The 24,581-nt window shown below is 42.3% G+C and overlaps 1 protein-coding gene across 1 annotated transcript in view; it reads right to left on the reverse strand.

Annotated features, from left to right (window-relative positions):
- Window positions 1–24,581, reverse strand: part of cdh8 (cadherin 8) — a gene marked incomplete at both ends in the record, with an annotated part of 93,199 nt that overhangs the window by 5,920 nt on the left and 62,698 nt on the right. The window contains 4 exons of the mRNA XM_079216897.1: window positions 2,929–3,065; window positions 11,766–12,013; window positions 19,379–19,566; window positions 19,836–20,003. Of these exons, the coding sequence (XP_079073023.1) occupies window positions 2,929–3,065; window positions 11,766–12,013; window positions 19,379–19,566; window positions 19,836–20,003 (741 nt within the window). The remainder of the gene's footprint in view (window positions 1–2,928; window positions 3,066–11,765; window positions 12,014–19,378; window positions 19,567–19,835; window positions 20,004–24,581) is intronic.

The following is a 24,581-nucleotide window of genomic DNA, read 5'->3' on the forward strand; positions in this document are numbered from 1 at the left end:
ATAGATAGATAGATAGATAGATATAAAAGACAATGAGCTAAATATAAACTACCAAAAATAACAAGGTTACACATGAGATTCCAGGTAGATTCTTTGACCTAGTTTAAATGTCCTTTATTTTCAATCTTTATTTCTCCCTTCATTTCCTGAGCTGATGGAAAGACGGATGATAAGACACATCAATCTACATTTCAGCTGCTATCAGTGATGCAAAACAGGATTCTAGGGAACAGAGGAGAAAAAAATGAAAAGAAATCCCATTCAAAGTGCTTTTGAAAATCCCCAGTACACTGCAATGTTTAAAACATGAGGGTTAAAATATGCATATTAATGAGTCATTGGTAACTGAAGTCTAAAAAGACAATAAAAGGCAGTTTAATTAGATTAGATTTTGATTGGAATTATTCATCACTGGTAATTGACAGTCCGTTTTGAGTGTCCCCGTCAACGGGTGCATTTATTAATCAGTAGTGCAAATGCCAACTTTTAAAGCAATAATGCATTAATGTGTCAGCGTGGCCAATAACACTGGTGTGTTTAGTTTTCTTCTTGATTTATGTAATTGTTTGTCTTTGTAAGGCTTGGTCCAACTGTCACCTCATAAGACGAATGAATAGCCAATAGCAAGTGAAGACTCTCAGAGTTTTTGTCATTTAATCAAAGGGCTTTTTTAATCATAGTAACTGTTTAAATGTTTGGTTTGAAACTAGTTTTAAAGAGGAGCGTTCACTGCAATTACAAGATAATGGAAAACTGAATTTCCTTTCATTTCCCAAGTCTCTCTCGGGCCAATTGCTTGAAAGACATCATCGTGTTTATTAAAGAACTATCTTTAGTAGTAAAAGTATCAGGAGTGATGTAAAGTCAGCACATACTCATTCATGTTATTAAGGAAATACATATCCACCGTTTGCTAACATTAGCTACCACACAGAAAGCTACGTGTCATACCAGACGATATGATAAACCAGTCGGCAGATATTTTTTTTGCCATTGTATGTTTCTGCAAACCATGTTTCTACATTTATGACCCAAACATGTTTCATAATCACATTCCAGATCTTGTGTCACGTTGCAGAAACACACGATGCTGCCTGATTAACGTGAAACGATTGGATAGGTTGAGGCAGCAAATCTACTCGGTTAAGATAAAAAAAGAAACGTGTTTTGTGGTAAAATAAAAAGTTTACTACTTTATGTCACAACCATAACTATGCTACTAATGTAAATGAACACTAACTGCTCTTACAACTACGTTACGTAAAGAACATAATCAATATCTTTGTTACAGAGGACATTGACAACGGTCTCCTGGGTGAAAGTCCTGTGTTTGTTCCACCCCTCCCACCTACATCTTGTGGACTGTCTCGCTCGTTATACTCATTGTTATACCTGCTCTGTGCGTCACTCCTTGTAATACATCTCTAGCGAACCAGGCTGCTTATTGCCTATGAATTTAACTTTTCATCTCTGAAATGATCTGTGGTCTTCCTTCTTTAGACATTTATATATCTCACTTTAACTGTTTTTTTGTTCACCTTTTATTCTTTTGTATCACAAAATGAAACATCCACACATTGCAGAGGGCAGAATGCGTCAGAATATCAAGGGCACCAGACGGGCTGGGAGATGAGTTGAAGAAGAGGTAAGCAGTGAGAAGAGGAAATTGACAGTCTGATAGACAGTGATAGATGGATTAGGGCAGAGGGAGAGAGGGAGAGAGGTAGACAGAACCCCCTCCCTTCAAAAGTGACTTTCGCCCAGCAGCAGACAGGGAATAGAGTCTGATTAGTCAGATGTCAACTGGTGCGAGGCGGCAGAACGCGCCTCCGTTTGGGTGGCAAATGGCATCAGGATAGAAGTGGGAACACATCTATTCCTCTTCACGCCAGAGCAGACACCGGCTTCCCTCCCATCCGTGAAGAGGAGCAAAACTGCCATATTTATTTTGGCAAATTCCTATTAGGTGTTCTCAGAGATGCCACTATCTGGAGCCACAGTTACTTTGCCAGGAGGCACGAACACGCTTTAAATGTGCGGCTGCAAGGAAATGACAAGGCAACCGGCTTATCAAATGAGACACGTTCAATTCCTCCACCGGGCTGCTGCCATGGCGGGATGCGTCTGTGCCGCGCGGCCCAAAAACATTATGACAGCGTTTTGGGCTTTCATTTACTCCGACAATTAATGTGTGTTTCCTTTGATTAAGGGAAGAAAGGGACGGATGGAAGATGAGGTACGGAGGGAGAAGGAGAGCGAGATGGAGAGAGGAAGAGGACAGGGGGGGAAACACAAGTTACAAGCTGTGTGCAGTTCTATTCCAATAGCTTTAAGGGCTACATTAAGCTTTATCACAACATACAGCGCCCCTGAAACAATCTGTATGCAAATAGAGCCTTACATACGGCTGGAGCTGTTTGCAGCTCTGCCGGCAAGATTTTCGACGTAGTCAGTGAGTTTTGCGGTTCGCAGATGTTCTTTAATCTGTAATGGATGCTGGCGTTGGAGCAATCCACTCTGGAGCATGTCTTTAAAACTGTTTATTTGATACGTCTTAATGTTCTCGCACTTCCACAAATTGACTACTGAGCTGTTTAATTCAATCAAAACTCAGCAAATTAACGTATTTAATGCCTCCGTGGATTCAAACGCTAATTGTTTGTGCCATACTCTCGGAGCGATTAAAAAGCGCCGCTTTACAAAGCGCCGTTCTGTCGAACAGAGGATTGTGTGCAGCAGGTCAGTGACTCCTTTGACTGAGACAACCCCGCAAAGTCGTTCGGGAGAAGGAGACTCCGTACGTGATTCCCTGCGCTTCCCCCGGCTTTTTTTTTGAAAGAACGCGCATGCCAATGAATGTCTAATAGTGTGAGGATTTTAAAACATTAGGATGCACGGGGTGCCGCGCTCACGGGAGAGGTCACTTACGGACTTCCGTGGCGGTCACCGTGATGTTGTGCCACATGTCCGTCTCCCGGTCCAGCGGCTTGGCCAGCGTGATCTTCCCGTCGTCCACGTTGATGTTGAACTGCCTCTCCAGGTCCGTGTGCCGGTCGATGAAGTACCTGCGAGGACAAATCTATCGTCAGACATTTTGAGCCCAGCGCCTTTAGCGACCCAACCGACGCGGCATCTTCGAGTCTCGCCGTGTCACTTAGACATGAAGGGATACCTGGAGATTAATGCGCAGTAAAAAACTGTAGGGAATCAATAATCATCTGAGGCATAATTACAGCTTTCACACGAGCAGCGGAGGGGGGGGGGGCATTAACGCCTCGTAAGGTCCAAGAAGATCATAGCTCCTGAGGAAAAATAAGGAGCATGAGTACGCGTGGTGTCAGGGTAAGGGATGGGGTGTTGTTAACCCCGTTTGGGATCTGTCAACACTCAATGGCCCCCAAAGGCTTTGCATTAATGAGTTCGGACAGCACTGTGTCACACAGGAGCTGGAACAACACAGGGTGGGAGGGGATAATGGATGTGATGGAGATGAACCAACGACCGGCCTGTTATGTGTGACCTTGTCTGATCTTAAGCAAAGTGATTTTGTTTGCTTTGTCAAACCTCCAGCGGCTTTCGGGTCCTCGTCAACGCACGTTTGAATTTCATCAAACGCTCTCGCAAAAGGACACATTTGTGAAGCGTTCTCCTTCCTTGTTTTCTCGATGACCCCGCGTGAGACACACTGGCTGTTTGAGAGTTGTAACAGTGTTGGGTATACAGCGGCAAGACATGAAGAAAAAAAAATTAAAAAACTCCAGCAGCGGGTATGAAATTGGAATGCACATAAAAGAGAATATTCTGAAGCTGTGAAATTGCTCTTTCATGTTGCAGCACGCGCAGCGCCAATCCTTGGGACGAGCCCACACAAGGATGACTAAAAAAAGAATTCTGTCATTAAGGGTCATCTTTGCTTTCACGCGTTGGAGTCGCCATGATGCGTGACCACAAACATCCCACTCACCTACAACACTGGGCGAGCTCATTACGAGCATTCAGGACAAACCGGTTCTAATCCTCATCTCCCTCTCTCTCTCTCTCTCTCTCAATCTCACATCCCCCCCTCCCCTTCACCAACAATCAGAAAGTTCTCTATCTCTTTCTTTTCCATCCAGCTGGGTCTCTTTCTCATCCTAACCCTTGCAGACCCCTTCCCTCTCCTCCTCCCTGACACCGTCTCGCGTTGGAACCGCTCAACCCTATCGGGAACGACCTGTTGGCAGGATCCCTGCAGTGTTTCCATGGGAGACGGAGGGAGAAGAAGAGGGGGAGGAGGAAGGGATACAGAGGGATGGAAAAAGAAAAAAGAGTGCCAGAGAAAGACAAAGTCACAATAACAACAATGTAATATGAAGGAGAGTGCCGCTTATACAAGAACGATGGGAAATTAAATAAATAAAGCACTGGCCCAGATTCCAATTGTTGGGGAGACGTACCGAGCCGTGACATTTCCATTTTTGAGATGAAATGGTGTAAAATCCTCTAGACGCCGGGCTGGGAGAGGTCCATGAGGACCCCCCCACTCCCCCTCATCCCCACCACACCATCCCCTCTCTTTCTCTCTTTGCCCTGCAGACGCACAGCACTTTCAAGACAGGCAGACAGCAGCAAACCACCTGGGAGCAGCCTCTCTGCCGCAGACTGAGTGGATCCCAGTAAAACTCTGACAGCCTCACGTGGAAGCGGGGAGACAGACCCTGAAATGTTCTGCCACCTGTCACTCAAACTGACAACGTGATGTGAAAAGAATTAAAAGCAAATAAAAAAAAGAAAAAAAAAGAAGATATCCAGCGTTCTACGTTCGTGATTTTCCTGAATCATGAGAGCAATGTGTGCAAATGTGTGCTCCCGCGTCGCCTCCTTCGAGCTCCGCCTTCGCTCCTCGCCAGGCCTTTAGGACGCCACTGGGATGACTCCAGTCCACCGGTTCAACATCCAAGGCTGTTTATGCCCAATATTAGAAAGCAGTGAGGCGTCCTCCTCACATCTGACGCGATGGATCCAACCTCAATAATGCTAATCAGAATGCATCAGCGAGACAGAGGCTGTTCTGTGCATAACCATGAGCTGTAATCTGTGAGATCATTATTCATTTCTCCACTCATTTGCGGTGCTTCGGTGCGGCGGTGCGGCGTCTCCGCGCCGCGTCGCTCACAGATCACCTGTCAATCAAGCGGTGCGGCCGGGACGCCTTCTCCGTTTGAGTTTCTGTGGGAGGCGGGCTCTTGTCTCTTTAGCCCCGGTGGCTATCATAGCTCATGTTCAATTTCACCTGCATACATCATGCATGTAACATTAAGATGGGATGTAGCTGTTTCCTGTGAATGCAGTTTATACATGTGAGGAGCAGGACATGTAAAGACAACTTGTGGTGATTCATGTCAGTAGGAAACACACTTTTTATCATCAAAGTGAACCAATTACGTCTATGTACTGTTGTATGTTTATGTACTATTGTATGTTTAAGTACTGTTGTATGTGTATGTACTGTTGTATGTTTATGTACTGTTGTATGTTTATGTACTGTTGTATGTGTATGTACTATTGTATGTTTATGTACTGTTGTATGTGTATGTACTATTGTATGTTTATGTACTGTTGTATGTTTAAGTACTGTTGTATGTTTAAGTACTGTTGTATGTTTATGTACTGTTGTATGTTTATGTACTGTTGTATGTTTAAGTACTGTTGTATGTTTAAGTACTGTTGTATGTTTATGTACTGTTGTATGTTTAAGTACTGTTGTACGTTTAAGTACTGTTGTATGTGTATGTACTGTTGTATGTTTATGTACTGTTGTATGTTTAAGTACTGTTGTATATTTATGTACTGTTGTATGTTTAAGTACTGTTGTATATTTATGTACTGTTGTATGTTTAAGTACTGTTGTATATTTATGTACTGTTGTATGTTTAAGTACTGTTGTATGTGTATGTACTGTTGTATGTTTAAGTACTGTTGTATGTGTATGTACTGTTGTATGTTTAAGTACTGTTGTATGTTTAAGTACTGTTGTATGTTTATGTACTGTTGTATGTTTAAGTACTGTTGTATGTGTATGTACTGTTGTATGTTTATGTACTGTTGTATGTTTATGTACTGTTGTATGTTTAAGTACTGTTGTATGTTTATGTACTGTTGTATGTTTAAGTACTGTTGTATGTTTATGTACTGTTGTATGTTTATGTACTGTTGTATGTTTAAGTACTGTTGTATGTTTATGTACTGTTGTATGTTTAAGTACTGTTGTATGTTTATGTACTGTTGTATGTTTATGTACTGTTGTATGTTTAAGTACTGTTGTATGTTTAAGTACTGTTGTATGTTTATGTACTGTTGTATGTTTATGTACTGTTGTATGTTTAAGTACTGTTGTATGTTTAAGTACTGTTGTATGTTTAAGTACTGTTGTATGTTTATGTACTGTTGTATGTGTATGTACTGTTGTATGTTTAAGTACTGTTGTATGTTTATGTACTGTTGTATGTGTATGTACTGTTGTATGTTTATGTACTGTTGTATGTGTATGTACTGTTGTATGTTTATGTACTGTTGTATGTGTATGTACTGTTGTATGTGTATGTACTGTTGTATGTTTAAGTACTGTTGTATGTTTATGTACTGTTGTATGTGTATGTACTGTTGTATGTTTAAGTACTGTTGTATGTGTATGTACTGTTGTATGTGTATGTACTGGTGTATGTTTATGTACTGTTGTATGTGTATGTACTGTTGTATGTTTAAGTACTGTTGTATGTTTATGTACTGTTGTATGTTTAAGTACTGTTGTATGTTTAAGTACTGTTGTATGTTTATGTACTGTTGTATGTTTAAGTACTGTTGTATGTTTAAGTACTGTTGTATGTACAGTTGTTCAGTTATTCATGAGGAACATATTGCTCAGCTTGTGAAAACAGATGTATAAAGTCATCTGTTGCTCTGGAGTCTGAGAGAGTAATCATCATGACGGCTTCAGGGTTATCAGGTCTCAGGAATGAAAATGCTATCAAGTTGCATTTTGGGAAATGTAGGATCCACTGTTTTTCTCGAATCCTGACCATACAAGAGATTAAAAGTCAAGTATCAAAGCATGTTTATGAGTTCCAAACTTTATGAAGGTTTAAATACTCTATCACTGGACATTATAAACATTATAACATTATAACATTAGCCAGTTAATGGACTCATGGTGTGTTTTACCGACGCTGGCTCATGCTGTACGAGGGTCAATGTATCTTTTCTTCTTTCAAGAGTTGAGAGATTATAGCAAATCACAGCTGCCAAAAACTGAAGCCAACATGCTCTCTCATATCGATGTGCAACGGTTGTGCTCAAGTGAGCAGCCGGGGAAAGGTTTCCATGAAGTGTGTCTTTGTGCTTATTCACACCAATGCGCGCGTGTGTGTGTGTGTGTGTGTGTGTGTGTGTGTGTGTGTGTGTGTTTTATCAGGTCATGTCAGTGTAAATGTGAATGGTACACAAGCTGAAGGGGAAACATGGACAACAGACCCTTTTTGTGCAGAGAACAGAAACCTCTGTGACATTCCTGCTGGTTATTGGGTCAGTCCTCCCACTGGGACGACCACAGATGTACAACTAATTTCTGCAGACCCCTGAATGCTGACCAGTCGTATTTTAACGCTGCGTTTTGTTAAGGTTGGCCTTTTTTTTTTTACCTGGAAGGTGATTTTCCTTGAGAGTCATAAATAACAAAATAACAAAAGTCCTGCAGAATAGGCCTTCTTGACATTGAGCTCAGGACGACCTCCTTCACATGACAGTTGGTATTAGCATGCAGTGCGTTAGCTGACAGCCAACATACAGGAGCCTGCAGTGAGAAGCCAGCTTTAAAGAACTCCATTTCAATTGTCCTCAACAATACAAGACGGATGAAGAAAAGGAGGGTGAAAACAAACTAAGAATTTGGTCGCGGTATCAATATTTGTGGAGTAAAACACTCGCTCCATTCTATTCTATGAAATAGTTTGTGTCAGACAGCCACAGTGACTGCCAGATGTCACATTGCTTTTTATTTGTGATCAGTCAGGTAGAAAACGACAGAGCACAGGCTCCAGAGAGGCAATACGGAGGGAGCATTTCATGGAGTGCACCTGAAATGTTGTTGGTTGGATGCATTAAGTACAGCTAAGGGGCTGTTTGTCTCCTGAGTGCAGAGGACATGGCAGCACACCAGAGCACTCGCCCCGAGTGCTTTCGACTCAGACTGGTTCAGTCTGGTCCAGCTGGAGGGAGGATTGAGACGGGGAGCGATTCTAATCAGAGGGGGGTCGACTGGAGAGCTCCTTCAGACGGTGGTCAGGAGAAAGTCCACACACTATTACTGCTGCCACTCCTCCACTATGGATCCACCTTCCTTCGCTGACGACTGATGTCTTCTTCTTGGTTTTTTTGGGAGCTCTATCTCTTACCAATGTTAGAAACAGAAAGTTTCAGAGAGGGAGAGCAAAAGGGACGGGAGGGAGGGGGAAAGAGTAGACCAATGATTTAGATTCACGGTGAATTCAAGTGTAAAGATCAACAGCCTGCGTATGCTGACTGACACTTTCACTTTTGCTTTCAAGAACACTCTCCTGCTCAGCTGTTTTCTGGACAAATCTTGAAGACATATAAGAAAGGATTACATGATAAAATACTCACAAAAAAACGCCCTTTCTATGTTGTTTACCTCCACCGTTATTCATTACTTCTCCTAATAAAAGACTATAAATCTGTCTTTCAACAGAAAAAATAATCAACAGATATTTTGACAACTGGTTAATCATTTAACAACAAAGCTTCTCCAGTTTGTTGATTTACTGATTCTGTCTGTTTCCCATCACTGCAAACTAAACATCGTGGAGCTTTGAACGAGACATTTGAAGACGCCACCTTTCACGGTTTTCGGATCTTTTAAAGACTAAATGATCAAGCGAATAAGCGCGTACAATCATAATAGGGAAGGTAATCTGTGTGCACTGCGAACAAAAGCAAGTTTAATTATTAGGCTTATCGTCTGGTGAGGCTTTTGTCCAGACTTTGCATTATTTAGAAGATCCTTCTGACCATGTAAGAGGCATTACGGAGGCTGCAGCCTTCTGTCAGCCAGTATATGTGGAAGGATTAAAGTCCCCACACTGTAATCATTGTATCAGCCCAAAGCGCAGAGTTACAGTACAAATGTGAAATCAAACGCATCATATTACAGTAAGCCCTCAATAACAATAGTTTGCTTCATCTCACCCGGCACAAAGAAAACACTTGACATCTGCGATAGATCACGCTCATCTTGAAGATTAGCGGGGGGGTCGGGGGGGGGGGACTTCAAATAAAGTCACATGTCGAGGCAAAGCAACGTGTTGTGACAAAATGCAAACTGGCAGGAGAAAGTCTGGCCCGTGTGTGTATTGTGTGTGTAATCCTTGAGCAGTTACTTCCCCCACGCTAATCAGTTGGCAGATGATGAACGCGGCGTTCTACTGGCCACTTCCTCTTCTGTCGTTCGGCAAAACAGAATTGAAAGTTTGAAGAATGAATGCATTAAAATAATCTCACAGTTCTTTGAGCCCTTCATCAAAAGGCCCTATTGGACACAAAGCCCTGGAGCAACAATCCATTGTCCTGACTTCTCCACAGAATTGTAAAATTGGTGATTAAAAGCATAATGAACACTGTGAGTGTAAGCGAATGACCTCAGGACAAATAGAAAGGAAAGAGAGAGAGAGAGAGAAATAGACTGCAGAAAGGTGGGCGACCGAGTGCATAAAGATAAGCAGCCTCTGAGTTGGTCGCCCTCAAAGTGTGTGACATCCAAGTGCCAAGACGGGATGTTAATATCTGGACAGTGTCATAGCAACACATGTGAAGAGAGCGTGTCAGCGGGGGGGCTGCCATCTGCGAGCACACTCATTCATAATTTAGTGACAATTCTTTTTAATAATGACGCACTGAGGGAGGCAAATAACTAGCATGTCGGCAGACGTAAGCATCTATAAATACTGCTCATTGTGAGATCATTTACAGTACAGTCCGTGTTCAAGCCCATCGCCAGGAAACATGTTGGCATTGTGCATTTGTGCAAACCATAACCACAGACGTTGTGTTGGCTTTTGCTTCATGTGGCTGTTTATTTATTTGTCATTCCGACAGAGAAGGTGGCGTTGTATGTTGAGCAGCATTTATTGAAAGGTATGTGGTGTAGCTAGTAGACAGTCTCCTCATGGTGTGTGGACGTCAGGGTGAGTAAATTAAATAAAGACAGGACTTTCACCCAGGAGGCCGCTGTTTGGGTCTCCAAAAGTGAAACCAAAAGGTTGACGTTGGGTTTGGGTTACAGAACACCGTCACGCCTGTTCTTTAAGATGTTATTTAAACACAAACCAATATCTTTTTTTGGCAACTTTAGTAGTTTTGTTGCCAGGATCCAACAACTCGTTTCTCAGCGTTAAACAAGTGTTACTGTGGGTTTCTGCTCGGGTGATAGGAGGCTGATATGAAACGTATTGATGAAATGTATTTATGGTTCAGAAACACAGACAATCAAAGTATCCGTGGTGTGCAAAAAGGGAAATGCCAGCATTTTGTTTCTGTTTCCTTCATCACGTTCTGTGAAGACCAAAAGAGCGCATTCACATGCAGAGCTGCAGCGATCAGTTGGCTAATGAACACGTTAATCAGCTGGATTAACTCTAATAAGTCATTTTTCAATCAAAATCTAGAATAATTTACTGCTGAGGATTTACTGCCTTTAATATAATAATAATAATAATAATAATAATAATAATAATAATAATAATAATAATAATAATAATATTTTTGGGGAGACATTTGAAGATGCCACCGGCACATAAATCAGAAGAATTCTTCTTGAGATATTTATATTATATATTCATTCATATTTATGTATACACCTGAGATGTTTCCTTCATCATTTTGCTCGGTCACCGAAATAAAGACCATGCAACTATAACCTCATTGATTAATCAAATAGTATCAGCAGCTATTTAAAGAATTTAGGAACTTTTTACTAATTTCTGTTACATATTTCCTGCTCACAACCACAGGAACCCTGTGACACGGAATGAGGACAGAGAGGCAAAAGAAGTCATGACACATGAAATGTACTTCTCTTTTTACCAGGGGGAAGACATCATGCAACCTCAGAGCGACTCACTTCCTCCTGACAACCTCATCACTAAACATGAGGATGCCACCAGAAAAGGAGGAGAGAAAACCCACGCTGCTCTACAGCCTCAGCCAATCTACGGGAACCAGCGCGCTCCCTGGTCGCCATGCAATTACACCCAACCTGTTGAGTGTTGTCGCGGGAATGCGGTCAGCAAGTCGCTGGAGAATTAATGAAATGCCATGATGGAGGGAGAGAAATTGCCTGCATAACCTATCCTCAAGGTGCCCTTGTGGTATTTCCAAGAGTGAGTCACACAAGAGGAGAATATAGCAGCACTGGCCACACACTGAGAGCAAAAAGTTGTGCAGCCTTGAACTCATAATCTCCTTTCTTTTTTTCTCTTTTCGCACATCTGTGGAAATGAGAGCAATCATTGGGCAGCTTCCTCGTTGCGGAAGACACCCCCATGGTCTCCAGAGGTCACGGGCATGAGCAGTTTTAATTGCATGCCTCACATTCAATCCTTTTATTGAAACAACTCATTATAGTCTGAAAGGACCCATTTTTAACCTATACTCTTCATCCCTTTTTCTTGCATTCAAGTTAGTTTTCGGTTAAGTATTAAAGGTCCGCCTCCTACCTGACGAGGCTGCCGGTAGAGTCGGGGTCCCTGGCGGTGACCGTCCCTATGACCGTGTTGACGGGGGCGTTCTCGTTTACTTCCAGGAGGTACACGGGTTTGAAGAAGATGGGCGGTTCGTCGGAGTCCTCCACCACGACCTTCACTGTGGCCGTGTCCTTGAAGGGCCCCCCGCTGCTGGGCTCGGAGCGGACGTTGGTGGCTTCCACCTTCAGGGTGTAGGCTCTCTTGCTCTCGTAGTCGATTGGCTGGAGGGCAAAGAGAGAAGAGGAAGTATTAACCTGGTGTAATGCCAGGTGTATAATCCAGTGGGGAAAAGTACTTTTATTGAAGTACATCAGAACAATATATAGGTTATTGTACTCTACTTTGCTACTGTATGCTTCCACTCCATAATATTAAAGGAACATAGTGTGCTTATACGTCTCACCATTGGTCTGACAGCTATTGTTTTCTTTTTTTCTCCATCCAGTAATATAGTGTATGAGCGTTGTTATTAAAAAAAGCAGAAAAGAAACATGAGCGATCCAATGTTTTTAGAGCTTGACTGTAATTACTACGGAGTAGTGGAGACCTTACTCTTCTCTTTCTTTTTATAAAAAAAAAATCTTTGTCTGCTGAGTCCTCTGATTTTATGAAGATGAAATACTGGGCTGGAGACTATGAATAACAGTTTATGACGCAACAAGACGGTGTTTATAAGCCACACCATGACGTCTACTAAATCTAACTCAGTACTTTTCTTGCAATTTCTTTATTTACGATTATAAAATATTTACAACTGCGACTATAGTCTGGAAGAAACATAATTAAGAAGGTTTAGCTATATTGGAACAAAATCAAGTTGCAACCAGCTACAACAATACAAAAATAAAAACTTGTTGTTAGTACTTTTACATGTGATACTTTGGTATTTGTTGTTTTAAAAATACAGTAAATCTGTACTTCTGAAATACAGAATTTTTTGTTCGGGAATTGCTTTTTTCTTTCACCGCTTCTAAAATCATATTTATTTTTTCTTTAATTGAAACGTCATGATTTATTCTCACGGATGCTGCTCTGAGAAAATAAGCATTTATAATTAAATCCCCTATGATGAGAAAATGGCTAAAAGTGGCAGTGTTAGTATCCAGAAAGACAGCAACACGTTCTGCTAGCCGACCCGAGCTAAGTGAGCATGCAGACTGTAAACAATTGTCTCAGTTTTCTACATAAAATATGAATCATAATTGTTGAAAGGAGGCTGTAACAAAATGAACATTACACACAAAAGGGCCTTTAATCTGGCGAGAGGGAGCTGGATAGCGTTCATGTAATCAATCTATTGCAGCACAGAGAATTTATTTGATCATTATTTTGATTGAAATGAAACAGCCGCGATAAATGTAAATTACGGAGTTACACAACCTGAAAATATTTTACCTTTATCGGCCCGAAAGAAGACAAATCTCCCCGCAAAGGGTCTGGGCGGCACCAGATTATTAGAGCTTTTATACGAGCTATCGCAACCAGCTCACGTGAAAGACATGAGAACAGCTTATTCAAGACCATCGACAAAAGGTGTGATTTTTAAAGAGAAATGCGAACATTTTGTACAGGACTTGTCATTCCCTGACTGACATGTCTGTTTAATCGCTGTTTTTCAATCGCTATGCAGTATTTCCTTTACAGATGGCTCATCATTAATATTTAAAAGAAAGAAGAGAGTCACAATTTTAGTCTCTTGGCATCTCCGAGGACACCCCAGACTGTCACAATTTCATTGAGAATCACCTCCGGTCGCTCTCATGCTACGAGAATAATGGGATCAAGTCACTTCCACGCTCCATAACCGGGATTTATAGGGGAATCAAAAGTGGGCCTTGCCGCTTGAGGGGATGGGAGCTGGCTCGGGGAGATAGAGGAGGACTAAGAGGAGGGAGACGAACAAAACGGGAAATGTATTCAGTTGAAGAAAGAGGGGGGGGGGGCTGTCCCTGAGGTCAGAGGCGGGGGGGTTAGCGGGTGTCTCGGCTCTAGCTGTGAGACGTAGCAGCTACACTCCTGGCTTCAGGGCGCTAGCAGCAGACCGAGCGCCCTGAAGCCTCTGAAGCCCAACTCCTCCACGCTCCAAGAAGCTATTCGGAAGAGTTTTATTATTAACCTCCCTTTCTTCTGCTCCTCGTTCCTGACACCAACCCCCCGCCATTCCCTTTCTCTCTCCGATCCTGCCATCTGTGCTGAGTGTACATGGTGTCACTGGACCTCGAGCCAATGGATTACACTTGAATACACTAGAGGAGAGTAAGAGTCTGTATGAGATGGTGGGCGATATGATTACATGGAAATGGAGAGATAATGAATAATGTAGTTCAAATGTCGGTTTAATTGGTTGGTGTCCAGCAGAGGTGAAGCTTTTTTCAATCAAGCAGCAAAAACAGTGAAATACTGAATGTGTTGCCTTGAGTCCAACATTACCGCTCCTTTTAGCTCCGTTTTGTTCTCCACTAATCATGGACAAAAACGTAACATATCTGTCTCTCTGGCAGCTCAATGAAAGAAAGAAGACAACAGGAGGACATTCAGAGTGACTTTGTGTCAATGTGAGCGACAACTTTCACTTTACACACAGATGAATCTCCGGTTCTGAAAAGTTTTGCCAATACAGAAGTGCCTTTAACTTGCATTATTTCTAATATCCAAGATTTGATTTGATAGAAGTCACTTCTCTCTTGATTTATTCCCTCAGTAAACATGAGTTTATGTCTCAATTTAGTAGATGATGCTGCATTTGGAGTCAAACAGATCATAAATTATGTTATGCTTTATGGCGGCGCTACACTTTCATAATGTGTTTTCAATTCATGAGAGTTAAAAGTCACTTAAACATGTCTTATTCAGCTTTCGTGCTGTACTTAACTCCACCTTCTTGCGTCACTTCTGGTTGCAAAAAAACAAGATGGCGACGACCAAAGACCAAGATGGCGACGACCAAAAGGCCGAACTCAAGGCTTCAAAGCTTCAGCCCACAAACCAACGGGTGACGCCACGGTGTCTACGTCCTCTTCCTATATACGTCCATGGTTACAGTCATTTGATCAATTGTTTATAGAACAATAAGCAGTTTTATGAGCTGCTTTTTCACATTTACATAAGTAATTTAGCAAACCATTCCACATTAAATTCCAGGGAAATTGGCTTCTCCCTTATGAAAATATTTATTCCCACTTGACAGCATGTAGAAGCAACTCATTACATTTGTTTCCAGTGTCCTAACAGCGAGGCGAGAGGCGAGAGGAGGGAGCCACACTATGCCGGCGTATTTAATTACACCAAATGCACTCGCTTGGGCTAAAGAAAGCACAGTGGCAAACAGTTTCCCTGATTAGCTTAGTAGCTAAGTTTGATTCATTCTTTTTCAACATCAATTACTAAATGAAAAAGGACTGCTCTTTTAAATATTGTATGATATCCTACCCGTGGAATCAGAACACAACTCATATTTGACCCGTTCAAATAATGAATTCAATAAACGCACACGGCGCTTTGAATGAGTAATCCAAAAAAAAATTGATTTTTATTAGGATGCGCCGCACCACTGTTCAGAGATTCACGAGTGCAAAAGGAAGACAGTTGAGCTGATTTTTGGAGTCAAGGTTGCACAGCCGGTTTAACATTCTCACGTGGTCCCGGTAACCAGCAGGGCTTAACTGAGTGAGGCTCCGCTTCCAGGCGGAGGGACGGCACAGCTACACTCAGCAACAAAGAGATATCCTAGTTCCTCCCGTGTTAACAACCCCTCGCCCCCCATGTCCCTGCTGTGTCATATTTTTTTTTCTGCATGGAATCAGAGTGTACACACAGGCCATTTAGAGACTTCAAAGTTCAGCGTTGGCTGCGAGGGTGAAAGCTCAGCATATCCCCCAACAGGCCTGGGGGTGGCAGATAAAAAGCTTAAAACCCAAAACAGCAGAAGAATCTCTCGCCTGGTTCCTGCCTCTCCAGCCGCGGACGGATCAATATGTTTAAACCTTGCCGCGAAGGATCTTTAATTATTTGAATTCTCCGTTCCGTCTGTAGCAGTGGTTCTCAAACTTTTTCTGTCACGCCCCACATTGGAGGAGGAAAAATGTCCGCGCCCCACCGCCCCAACAAAATTCATGCTGAATTTGTATTGAAATAACTTTTTGTGACTCATCCGTCTGTGCTTCTTCAAATAATAGAATAAAGAAAATTGAAATCCCTTTCAAGTAAATCAGATTGCTCCATCAGACAAAACATAATAAGGTGATCAATCCCTTTGTTAGAACAATGCAAATACAGTTCTATCTGTGCAAACAATTTATAATATTTGGCAAAAAAATTGTCTATTGTGGCTGTAAATAACTTATTTTGCACTAAATAATATAGCTATTAGATAACAGATAATAGATAATAACAATAACTTGTGCCAAACAAAACAAAATGAGTGCAGATGTGTGTGAGGATGGGTAAAATGCAGAGAATAATTTCCTCACTCTCGGATTAATAAAGGATTATAAAAATATATATTAAAGAAAATTTACTTAAAAAACATGGAAATGAAAACAATCTCCCTGCCCGCACCCCACCTGTAATACCGCCGCACCCCACTAGAGGGGTGCGCCCCACAGTTTGAGAACCACTGGTCTTTAGACATCTACCGACGAGGAGACGGGGTTACCCTGAAATCTTTTACCCGTCACCCTGGGTGGAGAAGAAGCAGCGGCGAGGAGACGGAACCAAAGCTGTGAGCTCATCTCAACTCAGAAACAGGAAGTGTGCAAACACATCACTAAAGAGCGAAAGCTGAGAAGACCCGGATACAGCGAGGGCGGGGGGCCCCTCCTCCCTCCGTGGGACGTGGAAGTAGAGGTTTCCTAAAAGACGAACACATTTGACATTTGCTTTGTCAACAGTTGGAGATTTTTACGACTTTGCGTCCAGTTGCTTCTCCCGCGCTCATGTTTTCTTTAGCGGCGGTGAATCGCGGTCCCGGCCTGAGCTCCTCTACACCCCGCCACCCACGCAGTGCATTGTTCACACTCTGACAAAGTCACACCACATGTCCTTGGGGTAATGTCATTTTACATCACAACACAATGCCGGTCCACATTGTGAGTGATAGCACAGCCTTTCCCTCCGCACACTGAACCAAGCATGACTCGAGACCTACGAACGCCCATCCATCAATCACATGTGATTCAATATGCAAACATCCCCTAGCGAGTGGAGCGTCTATAGGCTCAGAATGTAGAACGCATAAATATACGGACGCCGTTGGTTCCTTTGATACCACGCGCTCAACCCTCCGGTCGATCTTCCACAGATGTCCTTGAGATGCGGCGTCACAGTAGCCGTTTTCAAATGGAAATTCCACACACTTCCTTTGGTATGGAGAGAAAACATAGAACGGGTGCTCTAAATGTCTACATGCAAGCAATGATATCCAGAGTCAAACCTCTACAGCTTTTATCCTGCAGGAAATACGCATTCTAGAAACATCTGAGGCACATCTAGAAACGTGTCACACGGTGGAATTGTGTGGAAATCACTAAGATCCTCGGATCCGTGTTCCATGTGCCGCGGCCGCACTTCAAAACTAGCTAATGAATACAACGTTATTGATGCTCCATGCCATTAAACGCTAATGTGTTTGCCTCAAGGTTAGAGATTTGGTTTTTGTGACAGGGATGTCGCTAGCTTGTTTTTCCTCAGGACCGTACACTCGGGGGAACGTCTTGAACAAATTTAATGAGCGCTGTACTTTCTTTTAGGGACCGCTAGTACTAATGCTCCCGTAAGCAAGGCAATTAACCAGCAACTGCTTCGCTGACATTGCTTTCGGGGCCAGCGGGAGAAGAGTGCAGCTCTCACATGTGGATGTGTTAGCATCACAACAACACAACAACATACAACTTTAGGTGTCGTCCATCTGCTCCTTATGGTGATGGTGATGCAGTGAAACTGAATTGAACTAATGTTAGAACGAGGGCTCGGCCAATTTACAATGTGTAACAATTTGCCTTTAGCTGAGCTACAGCTAAACGGGCAAGGCTGTAATGTGAAAATGTGATGATTGTGTCCGCACACACAGAAAGTCAAGCGAGAAAAGTTTACTTCAAGCTAAAATCATGTCTTGTTTTAATGGAAGGAGAAAAAAAAGCAAAATGGTCCTTAAGCCTTCACGGTACTCTACGCGCAGGCCCGGGTGTCTAAATATGTAATGTTTTAATTGTTAGTAAAGACTTCTCTCACAAACAGAATTTCCCCAGAAGTGGTGCAGACTAAGAAAAGCACTCTGGCCTCATGTTAGCTCATCAGTTACAATTAAAAACACATTTTTCTACACAACTTTTGCTGTGTTTCTTTCAGAAATTAGCTGTAGCAGCAGGGCCTTAGCCCGGGAATCTATGAATTAATTTGAGGACATGCATCGATAATTATTGCAATATAAATCACTGCTCTATATATAAAGAAATATATATTATAATTATGTATTTTTTTATTTTTATTAGGCCTACTTCAAACAGTTCCTGGCAGCTTTTTTGGTACAGCTATACAATTAAATGCAACCCACAGCCTGGTCTCAGAATGTACATTCAGATTTCATGATTGTCGATTACGTTTGGAGGGGACGGCCAGGTTAAAGGGTCTCTGAAGAGGATATAGGTGGAGGGTTAAGTCACACGCAAGACTTTCACCCAGGTGTTTGTGTCCTGTGTGAATCTGAAAGCATCATATTTATTTAATCCAAACCATAATCTTTAACTTCACCTCACCAAGTAGTTGTGTTGCCAAAACATAAACGTCATTGAGAATGCCTTTTTGTAAACAGCAAAAGCATTGTGACAACTCAAAACACGATAAAAATGATTTACATGTAGATAGAACTGTTGATATGGACAAGAGACGTGGTTTGCAGGAACATTATAATGGTATCTTTAGTTGATATTTCAGGGAGATGTTCCTTTAACTCTATGCGTATTAATGAGGTCGTCGTTACTGGAGATGTTGTACATGACTGCATTATATTGAAATGTGTTTCTAATATTCTACCCCACTCTTGTTCGTCAATGGGGTGGACAAAATATTCGAAACACCAAACTAAACAACTAAATGCGCCATCCAGTTTTAACTTTTTTTAGCTTTCTTTTTAATGTCCAGGACTCTCGGTCTCATCATAACCAGGCTGCACATTACAGAAACACATGTGCACGTACAACGTGTGCACGTACAACGTGTGCACGTACAACGTGTCCTGCAAACTCTAATAATAGGGTGAAGTTGCAAATTCGAGTGAGTGCTTTCCCCACACAGTTCTGCATTAGCAGCTGTCACGTGATGCGTACACTGTGATTGCTTCATCGAGGTGTCCAACTGTGCAACTGGGAGCCCGCCTCCCAATATTAGTGACAGCAAAACTAAATGTCTTCCATTCCCGCAGCTCTTCCAGCCAAACACGGTGTTCTCTACGACTGGTTTCAGTACATTAAGTGCCACATGTAATGGAAGATGTGAAACCAGCCGCTGCCCATGGCCTAAACATACTACTTGTGTGGCTAACATTAGTGAGTGTTACAGTCAACCCACAGCCGCTGTGTTCAGTTTCTTACCTTTTTCAGGCGAAGAATCCCCTCTTGTGTCTGCGAATCCGTGGCGATCTCAAACATGCCTTGGTCGTCTCCCTCGATGATGCTGTACGTCGACTTTGAATTCTCTCCGATGTCTCTGTCGTTGGCTTTCACCTTGCCGCCCATTTTCCCGATCGGTAGATCTTCTGGGATCACAAACTCGTACAAACCTGCGGAGGAACAGACACGGCTCTTTGGTTTTCGAGAAATGCTGATCGAATTAAACAAAAAGCACGGAAGCATATTACGGCACTGCATCATCATTAGACTTTACGGCAGTTTGAATAAGTTTCTGAGCAGCCTGTTTAATGAAATTTACAAAATCGCATTCATTTCTCCCAATTAGGCCCAAACAGAGAAATGCTCCTTCAGAGCAGCAGTAATTTGTTCCTCCCACTCCAATTCGATTTGGGACGTTCAAGGTCGTGAAGTTACGTACTTTTAGAGAACTTGGGTGGATTGTCGTTGATGTCCGTCAGCGTGACGGTGACGGTCGTGGTCCCAGACAAGCCGCCCATGTGTCCTCCCATGTCCTTAGCCTGAATGACCACCAGGTACTCCTCTCTCATCTCCCGATCCATCCCATGGAGAGCAATCTTTATGGTCGCTGGAGGAGGTGGGAACACATAAATGCAATTATAAACACGACTGATATACTGTGCGCATCATTTTAATGACGCTCACGCGAGAAAAAAAGCGAGGCACGCCGCGACCGTCACGCCCGCCTCACTCCTCGGTCTGTAGGTTGCATTTCTTTGGACCGTGACTTTACAGAACGAGGACTCCATATGAGGCAGAGGGGAAGAAAAATAAAATCCCTGCAGGTTTAATCACAGTCTGTGCGAGCGAGCATGGCGAGGTGGTCATGACTGAGACATGCCCAGCACTGAGAATCAGCTGTTTGTCTTTGAATGTGTTGTTCTGCCGTCTGCAGTCATTTGTATTCTGATGGAGTGTGAATTATGCTGTCTGTCTTGTATAATCTTGAATATTGTATGCAGAATGGACCTTATTGACTCTGCCACAGCACTGAATATAAAAAGGGCTCAGCGCCGGCGTATACGGATAATCCACTCAGGAAACAGAGGCCCGCAGGATCATCAAATGAATATAAAACCCCTCATAAAAGCCAGGCTTTGGCATGACACCCTGCCTTGGTCCTGAACTGCCTCAGACAATGAGAATATGCTTAGCTGTGATGAAACCGTGGGAGGGGGTAAGGATGTTGTCTGGGCCCGCATTTATAATTCTTCTGATAGATTTTTTCCGACAGGATGTAGCACAATTTCAGGGTCGTTTTTTCTTTTGGAGGTCACACACAACACCGATGATCTGACCACGGGTTGGGTATTTTAAAGAAAATATCTGTTGACTCATTAAAAGGATTGCATTGAAGGAAGGAGCAATAATACATGAATAGGCTTTTTTTTTGCTCTGTTTTGATGCAATTTCCATGCACATTTTGATCTTACTTTTGGAAAAAATAAATTCAAATGACTCTAAACTACAGCAATGTTTCGTTAGAGGTCGGCACTAAGACAGTAGTCCATGAAGAAGAGTAGAGGTGGGAAACAAACCCATGTAGGAGAATAAAATGGGGAGGTTTTATTTAGTTCTTTCATGTCATCTAGTATTGTTTCATGCTGTCCAGAGACGAGAAGAATATCCAGGGAGACAGCAGGAACAACGGCACAACTAATTATGCATTCCATATCCTATTTAGTGCACGATTTAGGAAGTTTTAACGAATTCTGATGTTTCCATGCAGCTTTTCTAATGCAAAACTTTAGAATGCACGTAGTAATACGTGAATGGAAACATGGCTATTCACTGAACGTTGTTTTACATCCACCACAAGCGGTACATGTTGCCATGATAATCATTTCAATTGCTCTATAAATTGTGAACATCTTCACAGTAACGACTGAACACTGTTTTTGACAAAATATGGTGCATTTGGGGACAGTGGGTTCAGCACAGCAATCAATTTGGAGCAGAAATCAAGAGTCACAGTGTGACTCCCAGGCCAATATCTTACTTCAATAGTTTGTCTCAACCTTGTGTTTTATAGTTCTTCTGCAACCACCAAGGGAAATGTCTTAATTTTGACCTTTGAGTTTTGTCGACATTGGATCTACTTCATCGGGTCACACAGACCCGTTAAAATAACGTTACCTTTTTTTGTACTTTAAATATATATTTTTTTGCTTTTCCTTCCTCCTCTGAACTTGAATACTGAAAACAATATTGTGTTAATCATATATATACAGATACATTGACATACAGTGACTAATATATATATATATATGTGACTAATATATATATATATATATATATATATATATATATATATATATATATATATATATATATATATATATTGGGGCATATATATATATATATATATATATATATATATATATATATATATATTAGTCACTGTATGCTCCGGGTAAATTAGACCTCAAAGAGGTCAATCTTCCAGTCAGGCCTCTTATAAAAACTAACGAAATAACAGGTATATTAAACCATATAATATAGTTATGGATAAATTACTAAACATCAGATTGAACCATTTTATTCAAAATAATAACAAAGGGTTTACACAAGGACAGTTTTTATTGCATCTATTTTACTGCTACTACTCATACTACCCATAATACAATTAAAATAATAATAATCCTCATAGTATTATTTAGTAGAAAACTGCAATAGGCAGTGGGCCAAGTGCTCAGTTTCAAGCAGTAAATCCAGAGAACCTTGAGGTGTACTTTTCTTCTTAAGCACTGTGAATGTGAAACACACGTACAGCTCTAGTGCATCGCCTCCTCGTCCTTGTGAGTTTGCACAGGACGCACAACAAGGCCTCAGAAGGACGGAGAGAGCGAACATCAATTCATCCTCAAAAGAAGAAAGCGATCGCCATTTTCAACCTTTTTCAAATTGTTAACCAACAAAATGCCCTATTTTTCTCCTAGCTTATTCTAGTGTTTGCTCTTTCTAAAGAAACTATCAAACCTATATGGGTGCATGATTAGCGTGCGAAAGCAACACTTAAACTCTGCATGCGGTGTCTTGTGACTGGTCTAAGGAGTAACGAGGTAGAGGCCCACCTCTCTCCTGGTCGGGAAAACAAAATGCACCCATAAAGAAAAAGAGCAACACAAACAAGTCAGTCAAACTCCCTCCTCCACGCACACGCACACACACACACACACACTTACACACACACACACACACACACACACTTACACACAGACACACACACATTTCAGTCATCATGCTCGAAGCAACACTCTCATCTCTGTTGATCATCGTTAATTATTCAAATTAATTCCTAATCACTGAAAAGGGAGGATAGACAAACACTCATTTCCATAGATATTTGCCTCAACTTTTTTTTTTCTTCTTCCTTTCTTCCTTCACCGACCATTAACCAAGTGATGAATTGGGGCATGGTGTTTATTTATTTATTGAATGCTTTTCATTTCCAACGTGGCGTCGTGAGTGTCAAACGCATTCTAATGGTTGTTTTCCCCTTACCTTTTATTTTTCATCAACATTCATTAAAACATCTGGCTCACTTGAATGAGCCATCTGCATGTGCTGCGCAATTACAGCGAGCGCGGATGCTAATCCATAAATTGTCCGTTCAGCGCGTGTCCCGGAGCCGCGTCCCGGCTGCAGATGCGTTCTGGATGGCGGCGGCGGCGGCGAGCCCGATCTCCACGTGAGCGGCGGCCCTGATTATGCACATAAATTTGGAGAGTCTCTTTCTCGGAGCTTGTTTATTGTGCGCCGTTTCCCCCAAAATTGTGAGCAGTCGATTTCCATCTCATTTCTTATTAATGTCATTTCACCATTATTTAATCATATTGCTTACAGACACATGTTGAAAAGTCAGCTGGAAAAGCAATTAAAGATCCAATCTGGAAACTGTTTGGAGATAACTTTATGCACGATGACGCTGCTGAGGAGTCTGCCTTGTGAAAGGAAGAAGTCATTATTATCATCATTATTTTGAATGCATAACGCAATGATGTTACAGCATATGAGTACTGGCCCATTTAGCATTAAGGGGCGACCAATCAGCTAATGGAATCACGCAACTCAGTGATGCCCGTATGAATCTCATAATTCGGCGGTTTTAATATTGTATTTCATGCAACACGTTGTTGAACCGTGCCGCTGATGATCAGTTGACCCGCCCAAAGCAGGAAGCGCATAATGGAGGAGCCATTGTGTTTGTATGGATGTGTCCCGCTGATAAAGGCTCACTATTGTCCCCACCCGCCTACCCGCGTGGCCTTTACTTCCTGTGAAAGGCTGCACGTGTATCAGTCTCATTCAGCCGGCCCAGGGGGATCGTATTATCCAGATCAGGAGCAACAATGTGTTGCACATAATGCTTTCCATCACTGTGAAGCCCGGCGAAGATCCCGGCGCGATCGAAGCATTACCTTATTACATTTAATGGGAGCCGCGTACACGTTATGGGTTCTCATTTCTGTTCCCCATCGGCTGTGTGTTTTCTACTTATTCGCGCACATCGACACTCTTTTCCCTGCGTTATTTCACGTCCCTTGTCCCAGCATGCCGTTCATGTTTGGAGACAATAAGTGTGCAGCTGTAGAGGGACGGGGGACGCGGGGCCCGGGGAGCCTGAGTTAACAGCATCCTCGTGCGGCCGCCATCCACCAGCGTTTCACCGAAACAGATGGGCTGCGCTACCTGCGGTCCTGTTGTTGTTGTTGCTACACAACTTTTAAAAGCCATAACCAACATCGTCAGCTCCCTTGTAACGCGTCTTCTGCGCCCCAAAGGGCTTGCAAGACAAGAGGTGATACAGACGCTCATACGGTGAGTAACGCACTTGTTAGCATGGTTGCCATGTGGTCTGCTTCTTCACTATTAAGTGTTTTTTTTGAACTGTAATTCCCTTTATTGTCCTCTCAGAAAATGTATGAACGCACAGCGGCAGAGAGAGGCCGCCTCTAGAGGGCCAAGCTGCTGCATCTCCGCCTGCTGGAGCCTTTACAACCTGTTGCACCTGTGGGCAGCTCACCTGCACATTAAAAGCACCCTCCCTCAGTCACATCTGTCTCTTTCTCATTTTTCTTTTCTTTTTTTTGACATCCGTGCAGCACGGACACCAAATACTTTTGTATTAGAACTGGAAATATTA

Source organism: Taurulus bubalis, assembly GCF_910589615.1.
Source record: "Taurulus bubalis genome assembly, chromosome: 4".
Lineage (NCBI taxonomy): Eukaryota > Metazoa > Chordata > Actinopteri > Perciformes > Cottidae > Taurulus > Taurulus bubalis.